Consider the following 19,344-nt stretch of genomic DNA (forward strand, 5'->3'; position numbering starts at 1 on the left):
ACTCCACTAAAGGCAAGACTTCATCCCAAACGCCTAAGTGATCTAGGACGCACGTCCTCAGCAAGTCTTCAAGCGTCTGGATGGTTGTCTCGGATTGGTCGTCTGTCTGAGGGTGATAAGCCGAACTCATCTGCAATTTGCTACCGAGCTCGCTTTGAAGTGACTGCCAAAACCGTGAAGTGAACCTTGTGTCTCGGTCCGATATGATACTTGAGGGTACTCCATGCAGACGAACGATCTCCTTGATATACAGTTTGGCCAGGTTGGTCATTGACATCTTCAGGTTGACAGCCAAGAAATGAGCACTCTTCGTCAGTCGATCCACTATTACCCAAATGGAATCGTGATTCTTGACTGTGCGGGGTAAATGGGTCACGAAGTCCATGGAAATGTTGTCCCACTTCCATTCAGGAATTTCCAACTAATGCAGTAGACCGCCCGGCCTTTGGTGCTCCGCCTTCGCACGTTGACAAGTAAGACACGATGCCACAAAACGAGCGACATCGTTCTTCATTCCCGGCCACCAAAATGTCTTCCTGAGATCTTGATACATCTTAGTCATGCCAAGGTGCATGCTAAGATGACTTTGGTGACCTTCTTCCAGGATGATCCGCTTCAGCTCTCCATCATTTGGAATGCACGTCCGACCCTTATAGCGTAAGAAGTCGTCCGTTCAAGTGTTAAATTCTTTGGCCTGATCAGTACCGAGCGCATTCAGAATCTTCACCAGTTCTTCATCCTCAGATTGCTTCTCCTTGATCTGATCGAATAGATCACTGGATATTCTAAGGTTACAGCACTTAATAGTGTTCGGTTCCAATTCGAACTGTAACCTTAGATCTCTGAAACTCTCCACCAAACTTAATTCTCTTACCATCATGGATGAGACGTGCACCACCTTTCTGCTCAAAGCGTCCGCTACTACGTTCGCTTTCCCTGGATGGTAGAGTAACTCAAAATCATAATCTTTTAAGAACTCCAGCCAACGCCTCTGCCTCATGTTTAATTCTTTTTGATCAAAGAGATACTTAAGACTCTTGTGATCACTGAAGACTTGAAAAGTTGATCCATACAAGTAGTGCCTCCAAATCTTCAGTGCGAAAACGACCACTGCCAATTCCAGGTCATGCGTTGGGTAGTTCTTCTCATGAACTTTCAACTGCTGAGAAGCGTACGCCACCGCCCTCTTTTCTTGCATAAGTACACAACCCAAACCTTGATGTGATGCGTCACAATATACTTCGAAGGGTTTGGTCGTGTCAGGAATGACCAACACTGGGGCGCTCGTTAACTTTTTCTTCAACTCCTGAAAGCTCGCCTCACACCGATCGGTCCAGGCGAACGGGTGATCTTTTCTGGTCAGCTAAGTTAGCGGAGCCACTATCTTAGAAAATCCTTCAATGAAACGCCTATAGTAGCCCGCGAGTCCCAAAACCTTCGGACTTCAGTGACCGAACATGGACTCTCCCATTCTACAACTGCTCGCACCTTGGCCGGATCCACTGAGATTCCTCCCGCTGAAACCACGTGCCCCAAGAATTGTACCTCCTTCATCCAGAATTCACATTTGAACAACTTAGCGTACAACTCTTTCTCTCTTAAAACGCCCAGTACCAACCTCAAGTGTTCTTCATGTTCTTCATGGCTCTTGGAGTAGATAAGGATGTCGTCTATGAACACCACCACAAACTTGTCCAGATACGGCCTGAAGATACGATTCATGTAGTCCATGAATATTGCAGGGGCGTTCGTCACACCGAACGGCATCACTACATACTCGTAGTGTCCGTAGCGAGACCGAAATGCCGTCTTCTGGATGTCTTCCTCCTTCACCCGAATCTGGTGATATCCCGATCGTAAATCTATCTTGGAGAATACGATCGCACCATGTAGCTGATCCAGCAGATCGTCAATCCTAGGTAACGGATACTTGTTCTTGATGGTCAGCTTGTTTAACTGACGATAGTCAATACAGAGCCGAGAGCTGCCATCCTTCTTCTTTACCAACAGTACAGGCGCTCCCCAGGGTGAGGCGCTCGGCCTGATAAACTTCTTATCCATTAACTCTTCAATCTGCTCTTTGAGTTCCACCAACTCTGCTGGCGACATCCGATATGGTGCAACTGAGATTGGTCCTGCTGTCGACACTAAGTCGATTGTGAATTCTACCTCGCGAACAGGAGGCAATCCAGGTACTTCTTCTGGAAAGACATCAGGAAACTCATCCACGACTGATCGTCCTCCACTCAGCTTACTACTGGACGATCGTCCCCAACTGGAGTCTTCATCCGAGTGCGTCATAATCAAAAAGCAACTGGCGCCCTCCATGATATCCTCCTTCAGTTGACCGAGCGTCACTGATAACACTTCTTCTTCTTCATCAGGGAAGACCAACTTCTTCTCACCACAATCTATTAGAATGCGATTGGTGGCTGATGACAAAATTTATGATCACCAAAATATGATGTCACAAACTTGTTTTACAATCGGCAAGTATGACCGAATCGTTCAAGTAATAAACTCGGTAAGACCAAGTATCGTTCTCCCAAAGGACTCATGGCCTAGTTTAGTTGTGTGGTTCGTTGATTAGCTAAGACTTAAGAACGAAATATTTGAAGTTTAATATGCAAAACAGAAAATAAACATGTATGCATGAGGTTTTGATCAATGGCAAAAGCAAAAGACAAGCACTTTCAATGAAATATATATATGAATATGTTGTTGGGGGTCAATTTCATCTTATCCACTCTCATATATTTTAGGAATTCAACAATCAAATCATCATTGTTAATGCCACTCTCTAAATTACCTTGTCAAGAAGGCCTATCCCTAATTACGAGTTCATACGATTCCTAGCATTCCTAATAATTAGTTCTCTTAGCACAGGAGCTTAACGACAACCAATATAATATTGGGAGAGATTCCCCGGATCTAGACTTCCCCGTACGTTCCCGTATCGACAAAATCAATAATCATGCATTGAATGAGTTAAACAAAGCAAGCATTAAGCAAAGAGGAAAAACCCTAACTAATGATGAAAGAAAGCATAAATCTTAGATTAAGATGCAACCATAAATTCCATATATGAGAGCTTTAAAAGATTACATTGATTCCCCAACAAACACACAAGGTTTAGTTCACCATATTCATGGTGAACCTAGATGAACAATAATGAAAGAATGAAGGATAAAACCCTAGAAAGGTGAAGAGGTAGCCTGATCATCCAAGATCCTCCTTCAAAGGGGTGGAAGAGAGAGTGTTTGCTTCGTCTTTGCCAAAGATACAAACCCTAGGACGTCCTAAAGCTTATATACTATTCTAAAATTACAGAAAATCTAGGCCCAAGCCCATAAGTGTGCCGCTTAGCGGTAAAGTACCGCTCAGCGGTGAGTGCGTGAGTAGTTTCTTCCCGTCAGCGGCCATTTTGCCCCTCAGCGGACCTCCCGTAAGCTCCTGAGTGCCGCTCAGCGGTAAACTGCCGCTGAGCGGTGACTTCGGCTTCTCCTTTTGCACTTTTTGATGTCTTTTCTGATTCCATCTCTCTCCTTCTTCACTTCTTTCACTAAATTCACCTTAAAACCTGCACAAAAACACTGAAATCAAGCATAAACCTGTCCAGCTCTCTTATTTATGAAAATATGAATAAAAGCATGATTTCAAGCTAGTTTCTAAGTATAAAGGTTGCTTTTAGTATCAATTTTAAGCATGAAAATAACAGTTTTTCAGCTGTTATCACAACCCCAAACTTAGAACTTTGCTTGTCCTCAAGCAAACAAGATGTACCTCAATCTTTAACCAATTCATATGATAGTTCACTCATTCAAAAATCCTCTTTTTCAAGATAAGTAAAAACTTCAATCAAACTTATGACCAAGAGTTCAATCAAGATGTGCACATGCTTTAGTGTTCACAAAGTCATTTAAATTCCAACAAATGCTATTTTTCATGAATGATCACTCAATTAAGCATGGATGTTCATGTGTTTATGGAATATTTCCTCACTAGGTAAAGTGTTTCACTCACACACAAGTGTATAAGAGGTAATCACTCATTCACTCTACTATCACAATGTCACATGAATCAACTTTGCCTTTCATTTTACCACAATCAAAAACATTCACAAGCATGCATCCTCACAAGGACTTTTCAATGGCTTATAATGTGGTTGGGCTAACAAGAAAATTGGTTTTTCTGGATCACAAAATCCTTGAGTTAAGAGAATCATAACAACACAATTATTCTTATTCATTCCCAACTTGCCTTTGCATTTGCATTGAGCTTTGCTTCTTTTTCTTTTCTTTTCTTTTTCTTTTTCTTTGCATATTCTTACTTTTTAGCTCTTAGCTCAATGCTTTTCCTTTTTCATGTTTTCCCAACAACCCCAAACTTGAACATTTATCAATACCACACAATATCTTCCACTTAACTCAAGGTAAAGATTTTCAATCAAGGGTTTTCAGTGTATGTTCAAGGCTAAGGGTTCAAAGGATAGAACACAAAGTGTTCTCTTTTAGTGGGCTAATTTATGAATTTGGCCAATAAAAAGGGTTCCAACAAACGGCCTTGATCACATGATGCAAAACAAGCAATTGATTCAATCATAGAAAACCTGGGCAAAATCATTCATGTTTCCAAAGTAATAGCATTCAACAATAACAATTCTGGAGCTCAAAACCTCACATATAAGCTCATTCACATTTGACATACACATCCTGCTTAATCTCAAAACCACAATCACAATATCATGCATTTGTTCACAAAGCTTGTGAATCACCTGTATAAGCATTTTAATGTGCACATCATCTCAACATCAATCAATCAATAAGCATCATCAAGCATTACTTATCACAAAATCACAGTTAATAGCAAACCATCACACAAACCAGGTTTCCAATAGAGTACATAACCCTAATCTAAAAAAAAAACTAATAAGTTCAGAAAACTTAAACCAACAAAAGCATAAGCATATGATAGCATTCATCAGTAAATGCTATCTCAGCTCCTCATCAGTCTGAGCTGTCCTCTGTATGTTCCTCTTCCTCCTCATCTTCATCATCTTCAAATGCATCATCATCATCAGCATCATCTTCTTCCATCTCTCTATCAGAAGTCTCCTGTCCTGAACCACCCTAAAGTGCTTCTCATGTTTCCTAGAGAGGAACCTGCTAGAGTGGGGTTGCTCTGGTTCCTTTTCCTTTCTCTTGGTTGCCATGGTTTTCAATCTCTTTCCTGAAGCTAATACATGATGTTAATCATTAGTAAGCATAAAACACAACTCCTTTCGAAGCTAAACCACCGCTGAGGGCCAGAATTTCCCCTCAGCGCCACCAGTACCACATTCCAGATCACAAAAAACCAGAAAAACTCAAGTCTGGCAGAGTGCCGCTCAGCGGCAGTTTACCCCTGAGCGGTAACTCTGCATAATTTTGAAAAACCTCTTTTAAAGCTGTCCTAACTCCACCCAAATGCAATTTTCAGTTTTCCAGTTCATAATCATGCAGTTTAATCGGTTCAAACAACAATTATATCATCAAATCATGCATAGAAATCAAAACCCCTAAATCTTCATGCTTTGACAATCACATTCAAATTCAAGAACCCTAGAATGAACAAAATGCATTTTACTTACTTGGGTGGAGATACTAGATGCAATGAGAATGCTTCCAAGCTAAGATGCTCTCTTCCAACCCCAAACTTTGATGGCACACTAGTGAAAAATTGAGTGGAAGAGGAGTTTTCTTAAGAGGGAAGAGTGAAAAGATGTGGAAAACCTTGGAGAAGGTATGTGGGAGTGTTTGTGCAGAGAAGGGTCTGAAAGTATGAGCAAATGCGCAGCTTAGGGTATAAAAATACCTTAATGGGCTCGGGTCCCGCTAAGGGGAACTAAAGCCCATCTGCGAGAGTACCGCTCAGCGGTAAGTTACCGCTCAGCGGCACTTTTGTGATGTGCTCTTCTCCTTCTTTTCTTAACCTACGTGCCTCCTAGACATGCCCCTCACTAGTTCCCTGTAATTCAATGCTTAAAATACTTATGCAAGCCCTAACTAAAATGAAACAAGCAAAAACAATCAATCAACTGGGTTGCCTCCCAGGTAGCGCTTGTTTAACGTCACGAGCCTGACCCAAAATCCACCAACACCCATCAGTAGGTGTTTAAAATCTCACCAACACCCATCAGTAGGTGTTACCACTTAGCATCCTTCAATAGATGCTATGCTCAGCAATATAATGTTCAACAGATTTAAAGATTACAAACCAAAGTAAAGTTTAAAAGTTCTAAAATCACTAGGTTGCCTCCCAGCAAGCGCTCTTTTAACGTCATTAGCTTGACCCAGTAAGCTCAAGTTCCTGCTTTATAGTTGATGTTGTCATCCCACCAACTCCTCAGCTGTTTCCTGTGAACTGTTTTGGTCCTTCTAGAATGTGGAGACTCTATCTCTATCATCTCCTTCTCTTTAAAGCCCTTCACAACCCACAACTTGTTCTTGATTCTTACAGGTGTGCCAAGTTGGGGTCTTCTTTTCTCCCAGTCATCAGGAATTTCTCCTCCTCTTCCAATATTTTCTTCCTTGTATACCTGAAACAACAAACAATGGTTACCTGCAACCTTGGGCTTTTCATCTTTATGGCTAGTCATGTGTGCATCTTGAAATGCAGGTTTATAACTAGCTTCTTCCTCCTATGCTTGCGTCTCATCCTTGAAGACGTCTACAACCACTCTCTCCTCTCGATCCTGGAGCACCACTATACCTTCATTTACATCAATGATAGCTCTGGCCGTTTTCATAAACAGTCTTCCAAGTATGATAGGTATCTTCTCTGTCTCCATCTTCATCACCACAAAGTCTGCCAAGAACTGAAGTTTGCCAACACAAACTATAATGTCCTCTGCAATCTCACATGGCTCCTTTGAAGATCCATCGGCCATTACTAGATTAACCTTTACAGGTTTCACTTTAACATTGCCGATTTGCTCCAGTAAAGAGTAAGGTATCAAGTTAACACTTGAACCTAAATCAAGGAGAGCTTTCTTCACCCTTTTCTTCCCTATGGTACAAGGGATAGAAAAACTGCCTGGGTCTGTTGCTTTAGGAGGGAATGGCTCTTTTTTAACAGTTATACATTCCTTTGCCTCATCATCTCTACGTCTCTTGTTTGTAGAGATTTCTTCATTAGATTTAGTGTAAACCGTAATCTGTTGCAGAATCTGTTCCCAAGGTGCATCATTATCCACCATGTTGAATAACTCTGTGAAGTCCATTTGTTTCCCTTGATGGATTGGAAAAGAAAAAGTACTATTGCTCTCTATTTCTCTTCTCTCTTCTGTTTCTAACTCAACTTTCTCATCATCAACACTCTCTACCACCTTGCACTCTTCTCTGGGGTTAACCTCAGTATTAGCCCCAAAATTTCTATTTGGCCTTTCTTCCACCTGTTTGGTGATCTGCCCCATCTGAGTTTCCAGATTTTTTATAGCAGCTTCAGTGCTCTTCTGTGTAGACTCAGTCTTCTGTATGAAATTGTTGAGAGTTTCCTCCATCCTCATGGACCTTTCATTAAGCATAGATAACTGTTGCCATAAGGTGGGTTGCTGCTGCTGCTTATTATATTGACTAGCTTGCCCAGTTTGCCCTTGACCAATACTTGGGTATGGTTTCCACACCTGATTGTAGCTTCCTTGACGGTACTGATTGGTCATGTAGTTTACATCCTCTACGGCTTCAACTGGAAAGGCACATTGACCATTGATATGGTCGCCTCCACACAATTCGCACAACTGGGTTTGTACTTGTGCAGCAGTTTTCAACTCTTTGGGTAATTGTGCAAGAGTTTTAGTCAGAGTCTCCAGCTATTGAGTGAGAATTTTGTTTTGAGCTAGCAGGGCATCATGTGTCTGTAATTGGAGAACTCCTCTTTGCATAGGAGCTCCTCTCTCATTGTGTAGCTCATTATCACTAGTAGCCATGTTTTCTATAATCTCTGTTGCTTCCTCTGGAGTTTTCCATTTAATATTGCCTCCTGCTGAGGCGTCCAACATCATCTTGGTTTGTGAACCAAGCCCTCCAAGGAAAGTTAAGACTACTTCCTGATCTTCAAAACCATGTGTGGGTGTTTTTCTTAGCAAGCTTTTATACCTGTCCCATGCATGCCCTAGTGATTCTTCCATGCCCTGTTTAAATGAAGAAATCTCTTGCTTGCTGATGAGAGGGTCGCACCTCCCAACAAAAGTTGATTTGCATTAAAGAATGCAGTATAGTGCTAGGACATGACTCCTAGGTCGTCTCTCAAGGACCAAATTTGGTTCAAGTCTCAGGTCAAACACGCAGTGGGGGGGGGGTTGTGAAAAGTTTGTGAATGCGGATGAACTAAATTAAAACTTGAAAATCGAACACAACCGAATATAATTGACGGTATTCAAGCGCATAAAAACACTAAACTGAACACAGCAACAGATAAGTATCCCAACACAATTCCATGTTATTCAATGCAACACTTAAACTAGAACATTAAATGCACAATGTTGTAAGCTAAACATCAAAAATAATTCATCACAGAAATGACAAAAAAAAAAACTGGTTGAAGAGTTAGTTTAAATAAATGAGTAAGTTGTTGTAAAATGAAATTGATTCTAAACCACTTTCCATCCGAGGCCGTGATGGACAAATTTATGAACACCAAATTATGATGTCACAAACTTGTTTCACAATCGGCAAGTATGACCGAATCGTTCAAGTAATAAAACTTGGTAAGACCAAGTATCGTTCTTCCCAAAGGACTCACGGCCTAGTTTAGTTATGTGGTTTCTTGATTAACTAAGACTTACAAACGAAATATTTGGGTTTAAAATGCAAGACAGAAAATAAACATGTATGCATGAATTTTGATCAATGGCAAAGACAAAAGATAAACACTTTCAATGGAATATATGAATGAATATGTTGTTGGGGGTCAATTTCATCTCATCCACTCTCATACATTTTAGGAATTCAACATTCAAATCATCATTGTTAATGCCACTCTCTAAAGTACCATTCTAGATGGCTTCTCCCTAATCAAATAGTTCATACAATTCCTAGCATTCCTAATGATTAGTTTATTTTGCGCAGGAGCTTAAGGCAACCAATATACTATTGGGAGAAATTCCCCAGATCTAGACTTCCCCGTACGTGCCCGTATCGACAAAACCAATGATCATGCATTGAATGAGTTAAACAATGCAAGCATTAATCAAAGAGGAAAAACCCTAACTAATGATGAAAGAAAGCATATGTCTTAATTGAAAGATGTAAACAACAGATTCCATATATGAGAGTTTCAAAAGATTACATTGACTCCCCAACAAACATACAAGATTTAGTTCACCATAGTCATGGTGAATCTAGATGAATAACAATGAAAGAATGAAAGAATAAACCCTAAACAGGTGAAGAGGAAGCCTCAGCATCCAAGATCCTCCTTCAAAGGGGTGGAAGAGAGAGTGTTTGCCTCGTTTCTGCCAAAGATGCCTAACCCTAGGAAATCCTAAAGCTTATATATCATTCGTAAATTACAAAAAGTCAAGTCCAAGCCCATTAAAGTGCCGCTCAGCGGTAAAATACCGCTCAGCGGTGAGTGCGTGACTGGTTTTCTCCCCTCAGCGGCCATTTTGCCCCTCAGCGGACCTCCCGCAAGCACCTGAGTGCCGCTCAGCGGTAAACTGCCGCTGAGCGGTGACTTCGGCTTCTCCTTTTTGCACTTTTTGTTGTCTTTTCTGATTTCACTTCTCTCCTTCTTCACTTCTTTCACCAAATTCACCTTAAAACCTGCACAAAAACACTGAAATCAAGCATAAACCTGTCCAGCTCTCTTATTTCTGAAAATCTCAATAAAAGGCATGATTTCAAGCTAGTTTTTAAGTGTAAAGGTTGCTTTTAGTATGAATTTTAAGCATGAAAATAACAGTTTTTCAACTGTTATCACAACCCCAAACTTAGAACTTTGCTTGTCCTCAAGCAAACAAGATGTAACTCCATCTTCAACCAATTCATATGATGGTTCACTCATTCAAAAATCCTCTTTTTCAAGATAAGTAACAACTTCACTCAAACTTATGACCAAGAGTTCAATCAAGAAGTGCACATGCTTTAGTGTTCACAAAGTCATTTAAATTCCAACAAATGCTATTTTTCATGAATGATCAATCAATTAAGCATGGATGTTCATGTGTTAATGGAATATCTCCTCACTAGGTAAAGTGTTTCACTCACACACAAGTGTATAAGAGGTAATCACTCATTCACTCTACTATTACAATGTCACATGAATTAACTTTGCCTTTCATTTTACCACAATCAAAAACATTCACAAGCATGCATCATCTCAAGGACTTTTCTATGGCTTATAATGTGGCTGGGCTAACAAGAAAATTGGTTTTTCTGGATCACAAAATCCTTGAGTTAAGAGAATCATAACAACACAATCATCTTATTCTTTCCCAACTTTCTTTTGCCTTTGCATTGAGCTTTGCTTCTTTTTCTTTTCTTTTCTTTTTCTTTGCACATTCTTACTTTTTAGCTCTTAGCTCAATGCTTTTCATGTTTTCCCAACAACCCCAAACTTGAACATTTAACAATACTACACAAGATCTTCTACTTAACTCAAGGTAAGATTTTCAATCAAGGGTTTCAGTGTATGTTCAAGGCTAAGGGTTCAAAGGATAGAACACAAAGTGTTCTCTTTTAGTGGGCTAATTTTACAAATTTGGCCAATAATAAGGTTTCCAACAAACGGCCTTGATCATATGATGCAAAACAAGCAATTGATTCAATCATAGAAAACCTGGGCAAAATCATTCATGCTTTCAAAGTAATAGCATTTAACAATAACAACTCTGGAGCTCAAAATCTCACATATAAGCTCATTCACATTTGACATACACATCCTGCTTAATTTCACAATCACAATCATGATATCATGCATTTGTTCACAAAGCTTGTGAATCACCTATATAAGCATTTTAATGTGCACATCATCTCAACATCAATTAATCATAAGCATCATTCAGCATTACTTATCACACAATCACAGTTAATAGCAAACCATCACAAGAAACCAGGTTTCAAATAGAGTACATCAAACCCTAATCTAAAAACAAAAACAAATAAGTTCAGAAAACTTAAACCACAAAAGCATAATCATATGATAGCATTCATCAGTAAATGCTATCTCAGCTCCTCATCAGTCTGAGCTGTCCTCTGTATCTTCCTCTTCTTCCTCATCATCATCATCATCATCAAACGCATCCTCCTCCTCAGCTTCATCTTCTTCCATATCTCTAGCTGAAGCTTCAGCTACTCCAGCTCCTCCTCCATGTACTGGTTCTTCTGGCCAAGCTACTACATTATGGAATTCATCCATAGTCCACCTGTGGGCTGGAGGTGTATCATACATCCCCACTATCATCTCAGCAGTGGCCACCTGCCCTCTGTGAATGGACTGCAACTGAGCCCCTATAAGAGACATATACATGTCCCTCATCTGGAATGGCTCTGCTTCATGTGTCTCAGCAGATGTCTGGCTCTGTGCTGGCCCTCTCTCTCTACGAGCACGGCGTGGTGGAACTGGCTGAGCTGCATCCTCACCTCCACAGTACTATCTATAATAAGCCTCATCAATAGCTTTTCTTGGCCTCTCAAATGGTGGAACAGAAGTATCTACCCCAGCTAGCTTGCAAAGGTGAGTAATCAAGGAGGGATGTCCTAATGGTGCTTTGTTGTTTGAGGTGTTGGCGCACATACTAATTTCATCAGCTATCACCTGCCCAATATTAACATTTAAGCTTCTGATAGCACAGTAGATGAATAGTGCCCTGCTGAGAGTAATATCTGACACATGTGAACATGGCTGAATGTTGGCATGAGAAAACGCCATCCAATACTTTGCAAGAGGAGTCAAATCTGTCCTCCTAATGTTAACCACTGAGCCAGATCTATTCCTTTGGAAGTGTCCTCCAGGTATACACAATACTCTCTCCACATCCTCATAATCAGCACCTTCCTCCATGCTAAGAGCAAACTGACATTGCTCACCAGCCCACACAGTATCCAGGAAATTGTTGATAGAATCAGGATCATACCTGATAGCATGGCCTCTGACATAGCCCAAATAATTCTCAGCTGGATAATCACCAATCTTCTTTGCATTGGTGTAGAATTCCTTCACCACAGCTATGTTGGCAGGTGCAGGATAGGTGGCTAACTTTCCCCAGTCATTCCCTAACACTTGCTCTCCAAATTGAGGAGCAAAGTTAGGTATCATTCCAACCTTTCTCTCCATCAGAAGTCTCCTGTCCTGAACCACCCTAAAGTGCTTCTCATGTTTCCTAGAGAGGAACCTGCTAGAGTGGGGTTGCTCTGGTTCCTTTTCCTTTCTCTTGGTTGCCATGGTTTTCAATCTTTTTCCTGATGCGGATGCCATTCCTACATTCAAAACACAAGCAAAACCACAGAACATGATGTTAATCATTAGTAAAACATAGAACATAACTCCTGTCGAAGCTAAACCACCGCTGAGGGCCAGAATTTCCCCTCAGTGCCACCAGCGCCACATTCCAACACGCAAAAATCAGAAAAAACCAAATCTGGCAGAGTGCCGCTCAGCGGTAATTTACCCCTCAGCGGTAACTCTGCAGAGTTTTGAAAAATCAGTTTTAAAGCTTCCCTAACTCCACCCAAATGCAATTTTCAGTTTTCCAGTTCATAATCATGCAGTTTAATCGGTTCAATCATCAAATATATCATCAAATCATGCATAGAAATCAAAACCCCTAAATATTCATGCTTTGACAATCACATTCAAATTCAAGAACCCTAGAATGAACAAAATGCATTTTACTTACTTGGGTGGAGATACTAGATGCAATGAGAATGCCTTCAAACTAGAATGCTCTCTTCCAACCCCAAACTTTGATGGCACACTAGTGAAAAAGTGAATAGAAGAGAGATTTTCTTAAGAGGGAAGAGTGAAAAGATGTGGAAAACCTAGGAGAAGGTGTGTGGAAGTGTTTGTGCAGAGAGAAGTCTGGAAATAAACCCTAAAACGTAGCTTGAGGTATAAAAATACCCTAATGGGCTCGGGTCCCGCTAAGGGGAACTAAAGCCCAGTCTGCGAGAGTACCGCTCAGCGGTAAAATACCGCTCAGCGGCACTTTCGTGATGTGCTCCTCTCCTTCTTTTCTTGACCTACGTGCCTTCCCTACATGTCCCTCATAGGTTCCCTGCAATTCAATGTTAAAAATGCTTATGCAAACCCTAACTAAAATAAACAAACAAAAACAATCAATCAACTGGGTTGCCTCCCAGGTAGCGCTTGTTTAACGTCACGAGCCTGACCCAAATTCCACCAGCACCCATCAGTAGATGCAAAATTTTCTTACCAACACCCATCAGCAGGTGTTACAAACCTAGCATCCTTCAGTAGATGCTTAACCACCTAGCATCCTTCAGTAGATGCTGGATCCAACAAAACTAATTACAGAATAATATCCACAATTTAAAAGTTACAAAACCAAATCAAAAGTTTTTAAATCCACTGGGTTGCCTCCCAGCAAGCGCTCTTTTAACGTCATTAGCTTGACCCAGTAAAGTTCAAGTTCCATCTTCTGTATAGTTAATGATGTCTTTCCACCAACTTCTCAACTGCTTCCTTTGGACTGTTTTGGTTCTTCTAGAATAAGGAGACTCTATCTCTATCATCTCCTTCTCTTTAAAGCCCTTCACAACCCACAACTTGTTCTTTAGTCTCACATGTGTGCCAAGTTGGGGTCCTCTTTTCTTCCAGCCTCTAGGACTTGCTTCTCCTCTTCCAATATCTTCTTCCTTGGGTACCTGAAACAACAAACAATGGTTACCTGAAACCTCAAGATTCTCTTCTTTACGGCTAGTCATGGGTGCATCTCGAAATGCAGCTTTATAACTAGCTTCTTCCTCCTTTGCTTGCGTCTCATCTTTGAAGACATCTACCACCACTCTCTCCTCTCTGTCCTGGAGCACCACTATACCTTCATTTACATCTATAATAGCCCTGGCCGTTTTCATAAACGGTCTTCCAAGTATGATAGGTATCTTCTCGGTCTCCATCTTCATCACCACAAAGTCTGCCAAGAACTGAAGTTTGCCAACACAAACTATAATGTCCTCTACAATTCCACTTGACTCCTTTGAAGATCCATCGGCCATTACTATTCTAACCTTTGCAGGTTTCATTTTAACCTTGCCGATTTGCTCCAGTAAAGAATAAGGCATCAAGTTAACACTTGAACCTAAATCAAGGAGAGCTTTCTTTACCTTTTTCTTTCCTATAGTACAAGGGATAGAAAAGTTGCCTGGATCAGATGCTTTAGGAGGGAATAGCTCTTTTTTAACAGCTATACACTTCTTTGCTTCCTCATCTCTACGTCTTTTCTTTGTAGAGATGTTCTCATCAGATTTTTTGTAAACTGTGATTTTCTGTAGAATCTGCTCCCAAGGTGCTTCATTATCCAACATATTAAATAATTCTGTGAAATCCATTTGTTTCTCTTGATTTATTGGAAAAGGAAAATTATTTTCACTTTCTATTTCTCTTCTTTCTTCTGTTTCTTCTTCTTCTAACTCAATTATCTCCTCATTCACACTCTTTACCACTTTGCACTCTTCTCTGGGGTTAACCTCAGTATTAGCCCCAAAACTTTTGTTTGGTCTTTCTTCCAATTGCTTGGTAATCTGACCCATCTGAATCTCAAAATTCTTTATAGCAGCTTCAGTGCTCTTTTGAGAAGATTCAGTTTTCTGTATGAATTGCTGAAGAGTTTCTTCCAACCTTGCTTGTCTTTCATTAAGCATAGATAATTGTTGCCACAAGGTTGGTTGCTGCTGCTGCTTATTATATTGATTTGCTTGCCCAGTTTGTCCTTGACCAATACTTGGGTGTGGTTTCCACCCTTGATTATAATTCCCTTGACGATATGGAAATTGATTAGCCATGAAATTAACATCCTCCACGGCTTCCACTGGAAAAGCACATTGACCATTGATATGGTCACCTCCACATAATTCGCACAACTGGGTTTGTACCTGTGCAGCAGTTTTCAACTCTTTAGGTAATTGTGCAAGAGTTTTAGTCAGAGTCTCCAACTGTTGAGTTAGAATTTTATTTTGAGCTAGCAAGGCATCATGCGTTTGTAATTGAAGAACCCCTTTTTGTTGCATAGGAGCTCCTCTCTCACTGTGAAGCTCATTATCACTAGTAGCCATGTTTTCTATAATTTCCGTGGCTTCCTCTGGAGTTTTCCATTTAATATTGCCTCCTGCTGAAGCATCAAGCATCATCTTGGTTTGTGAACCAAGCCCTCCAAGGAAAGTTAAGACTACTTCTTGTTCTTCAAAGCCATGCGTGGGTGTTTTTCTTAGCAGACTTTTGTATCTATCCCATGCATGTCCCAGCGATTCTTCCATGCCCTGCTTAAATGAAGATATCTCTTGCTTGCCTTTTGTCACCTTTGATTGTGGAAAGTACTTGTTCAAAAACTTTGTTACCACTGCTTCCCACTCTGTGAAACTTCCTTCTGGAAAAGAGTTCAACCAAAGCTTAGCATTGCCTCCCAATGAGAAAGAAAACAAACTAAGTTTGATTGCTTCGTCTGGCACCCCATTGATTTTCACTGTGTTGCAAATTTCATTAAATGTAGTAAGGTGCTCATATGGGCTTTCATGAGATAACCCATTAAATTGATTACTCTTCACCAGTTGGATCAGTGCTGGTTTGACCTCCATATTGGCTGCATTGACTCTAGGTCTAGCTATGCTGTTAAAGTGTTGAGGTCCAGCTATATTGGTGTAATCAGCAAGAGTTCTTCTGATATTATTATTCTCCATATTTTCTGTGCTATTGTCAGAACCTTGTGGTGATGGTTGCAACAGAGTTTCCGGAGGAGGGAAAAGTTCTCTAGATGTTCTGATTCTTCTCCTCCGTCTACTGTCTTCTAATCCTTCAAGCAGAGGTTCTGTTGTTTTCTTGCTCCTAGTTCGAATTGCCTCCTGCATACACAAGAACACAAAACCCTAGAAAAGATTTGGTTAGCACAAAAAGATATAAGAGAAGATATAAGATCCAGAAAAATAAAAAAACAGAAAAATAGAATAAAATAAAATAAAAACAAAAATAAAACAGAATATAAAATAAAATAAAATAAAAACAAAAATAAAACAGAAAAATATAAACAAAAAAAAAATCGAAATTTGAAAATAAAATAAAAATAAAAACAGAAAACAGAAAACAGAAAACAGAAAAAATAATAAAATAAAAAAAAAATTCGAAATTAAAAAATAAAATAAAAAATAAGTCAAAGATAATCAATAATCACACAAATTAACCAGTTAAACCACGAGTCCCCGGCAACGGCGCCAAAAACTTGATGGACAAATTTATGAACACCAAATTATGATGTCACAAACTTGTTTCACAATCGGCAAGTATGACCGAATCGTTCAAGTAATAAAACTTGGTAAGACCAAGTATCGTTCTTCCCAAAGGACTCACGGCCTAGTTTAGTTATGTGGTTTCTTGATTAACTAAGACTTACAAACGAAATATTTGGGTTTAAAATGCAAGACAGAAAATAAACATGTATGCATGAATTTTGATCAATGGCAAAGACAAAAGATAAACACTTTCAATGGAATATATGAATGAATATGTTGTTGGGGGTCAATTTCATCTCATCCACTCTCATACATTTTAGGAATTCAACATTCAAATCATCATTGTTAATGCCACTCTCTAAAGTACCATTCTAGATGGCTTCTCCCTAATCAAATAGTTCATACAATTCCTAGCATTCCTAATGATTAGTTTATTTTGCGCAGGAGCTTAAGGCAACCAATATACTATTGGGAGAAATTCCCCAGATCTAGACTTCCCCGTACGTGCCCGTATCGACAAAACCAATGATCATGCATTGAATGAGTTAAACAATGCAAGCATTAATCAAAGAGGAAAAACCCTAACTAATGATGAAAGAAAGCATATGTCTTAATTGAAAGATGTAAACAACAGATTCCATATATGAGAGTTTCAAAAGATTACATTGACTCCCCAACAAACATACAAGATTTAGTTCACCATAGTCATGGTGAATCTAGATGAATAACAATGAAAGAATGAAAGAATAAACCCTAAACAGGTGAAGAGGAAGCCTCAGCATCCAAGATCCTCCTTCAAAGGGGTGGAAGAGAGAGTGTTTGCCTCGTTTCTGCCAAAGATGCCTAACCCTAGGAAATCCTAAAGCTTATATATCATTCGTAAATTACAAAAAGTCAAGTCCAAGCCCATTAAAGTGCCGCTCAGCGGTAAAATACCGCTCAGCGGTGAGTGCGTGACTGGTTTTCTCCCCTCAGCGGCCATTTTGCCCCTCAGCGGACCTCCCGCAAGCACCTGAGTGCCGCTCAGCGGTAAACTGCCGCTGAGCGGTGACTTCGGCTTCTCCTTTTTGCACTTTTTGTTGTCTTTTCTGATTTCACTTCTCTCCTTCTTCACTTCTTTCACCAAATTCACCTTAAAACCTGCACAAAAACACTGAAATCAAGCATAAACCTGTCCAGCTCTCTTATTTCTGAAAATCTCAATAAAAGGCATGATTTCAAGCTAGTTTTTAAGTGTAAAGGTTGCTTTTAGTATGAATTTTAAGCATGAAAATAACAGTTTTTCAACTGTTATCACAACCCCAAACTTAGAACTTTGCTTGTCCTCAAGCAAACAAGATGTAACTCCATCTTCAACCAATTCATATGATGGTTCACTCATTCAAAAATCCTCTTTTTCAAGATAAGTAACAACTTCACTCAAACTTATGACCAAGAGTTCAATCAAGAAGTGCACATGCTTTAGTGTTCACAAAGTCATTTAAATTCCAACAAATGCTATTTTTCATGAATGATCAATCAATTAAGCATGGATGTTCATGTGTTAATGGAATATCTCCTCACTAGGTAAAGTGTTTCACTCACACACAAGTGTATAAGAGGTAATCACTCATTCACTCTACTATTACAATGTCACATGAATTAACTTTGCCTTTCATTTTACCACAATCAAAAACATTCACAAGCATGCATCATCTCAAGGACTTTTCTATGGCTTATAATGTGGCTGGGCTAACAAGAAAATTGGTTTTTCTGGATCACAAAATCCTTGAGTTAAGAGAATCATAACAACACAATCATCTTATTCTTTCCCAACTTTCTTTTGCCTTTGCATTGAGCTTTGCTTCTTTTTCTTTTCTTTTCTTTTTCTTTGCACATTCTTACTTTTTAGCTCTTAGCTCAATGCTTTTCATGTTTTCCCAACAACCCCAAACTTGAACATTTAACAATACTACACAAGATCTTCTACTTAACTCAAGGTAAGATTTTCAATCAAGGGTTTCAGTGTATGTTCAAGGCTAAGGGTTCAAAGGATAGAACACAAAGTGTTCTCTTTTAGTGGGCTAATTTTACAAATTTGGCCAATAATAAGGTTTCCAACAAACGGCCTTGATCATATGATGCAAAACAAGCAATTGATTCAATCATAGAAAACCTGGGCAAAATCATTCATGCTTTCAAAGTAATAGCATTTAACAATAACAACTCTGGAGCTCAAAATCTCACATATAAGCTCATTCACATTTGACATACACATCCTGCTTAATTTCACAATCACAATCATGATATCATGCATTTGTTCACAAAGCTTGTGAATCACCTATATAAGCATTTTAATGTGCACATCATCTCAACATCAATTAATCATAAGCATCATTCAGCATTACTTATCACACAATCACAGTTAATAGCAAACCATCACAAGAAACCAGGTTTCAAATAGAGTACATCAAACCCTAATCTAAAAACAAAAACAAATAAGTTCAGAAAACTTAAACCACAAAAGCATAATCATATGATAGCATTCATCAGTAAATGCTATCTCAGCTCCTCATCAGTCTGAGCTGTCCTCTGTATCTTCCTCTTCTTCCTCATCATCATCATCATCAAACGCATCCTCCTCCTCAGCTTCATCTTCTTCCATATCTCTAGCTGAAGCTTCAGCTACTCCAGCTCCTCCTCCATGTACTGGTTCTTCTGGCCAAGCTACTACATTATGGAATTCATCCATAGTCCACCTGTGGGCTGGAGGTGTATCATACATCCCCACTATCATCTCAGCAGTGGCCACCTGCCCTCTGTGAATGGACTGCAACTGAGCCCCTATAAGAGACATATACATGTCCCTCATCTGGAATGGCTCTGCTTCATGTGTCTCAGCAGATGTCTGGCTCTGTGCTGGCCC

The 19,344-nt window shown here is 39.7% G+C and overlaps 1 protein-coding gene across 1 annotated transcript in view; it reads right to left on the bottom strand.

Annotated features, from left to right (window-relative positions):
• Window positions 1-673: 673 nt before the first annotated feature.
• LOC124834713 (uncharacterized) overlaps window positions 674-19,344 on the bottom strand; it is a 29,857-nt gene continuing 11,186 nt past the window's right edge. Inside the window, exons 2-5 of the mRNA XM_088107630.1 lie at window positions 2,005-2,432; window positions 1,436-1,893; window positions 834-936; window positions 674-760 (exon numbers count right to left, since the gene is read on the bottom strand). Coding sequence (XP_087963756.1) covers window positions 674-760; window positions 834-936; window positions 1,436-1,893; window positions 2,005-2,432 — 1,076 coding nt within the window. The remainder of the gene's footprint in view (window positions 761-833; window positions 937-1,435; window positions 1,894-2,004; window positions 2,433-19,344) is intronic.

The sequence above is a fragment of the Vigna umbellata genome, chromosome 2 (genome assembly GCF_029865625.1).
Source record: "Vigna umbellata cultivar VRB3 chromosome 2, Vumbellata_1.0, whole genome shotgun sequence".
Classification (NCBI taxonomy): Eukaryota; Viridiplantae; Streptophyta; class Magnoliopsida; order Fabales; family Fabaceae; genus Vigna; species Vigna umbellata.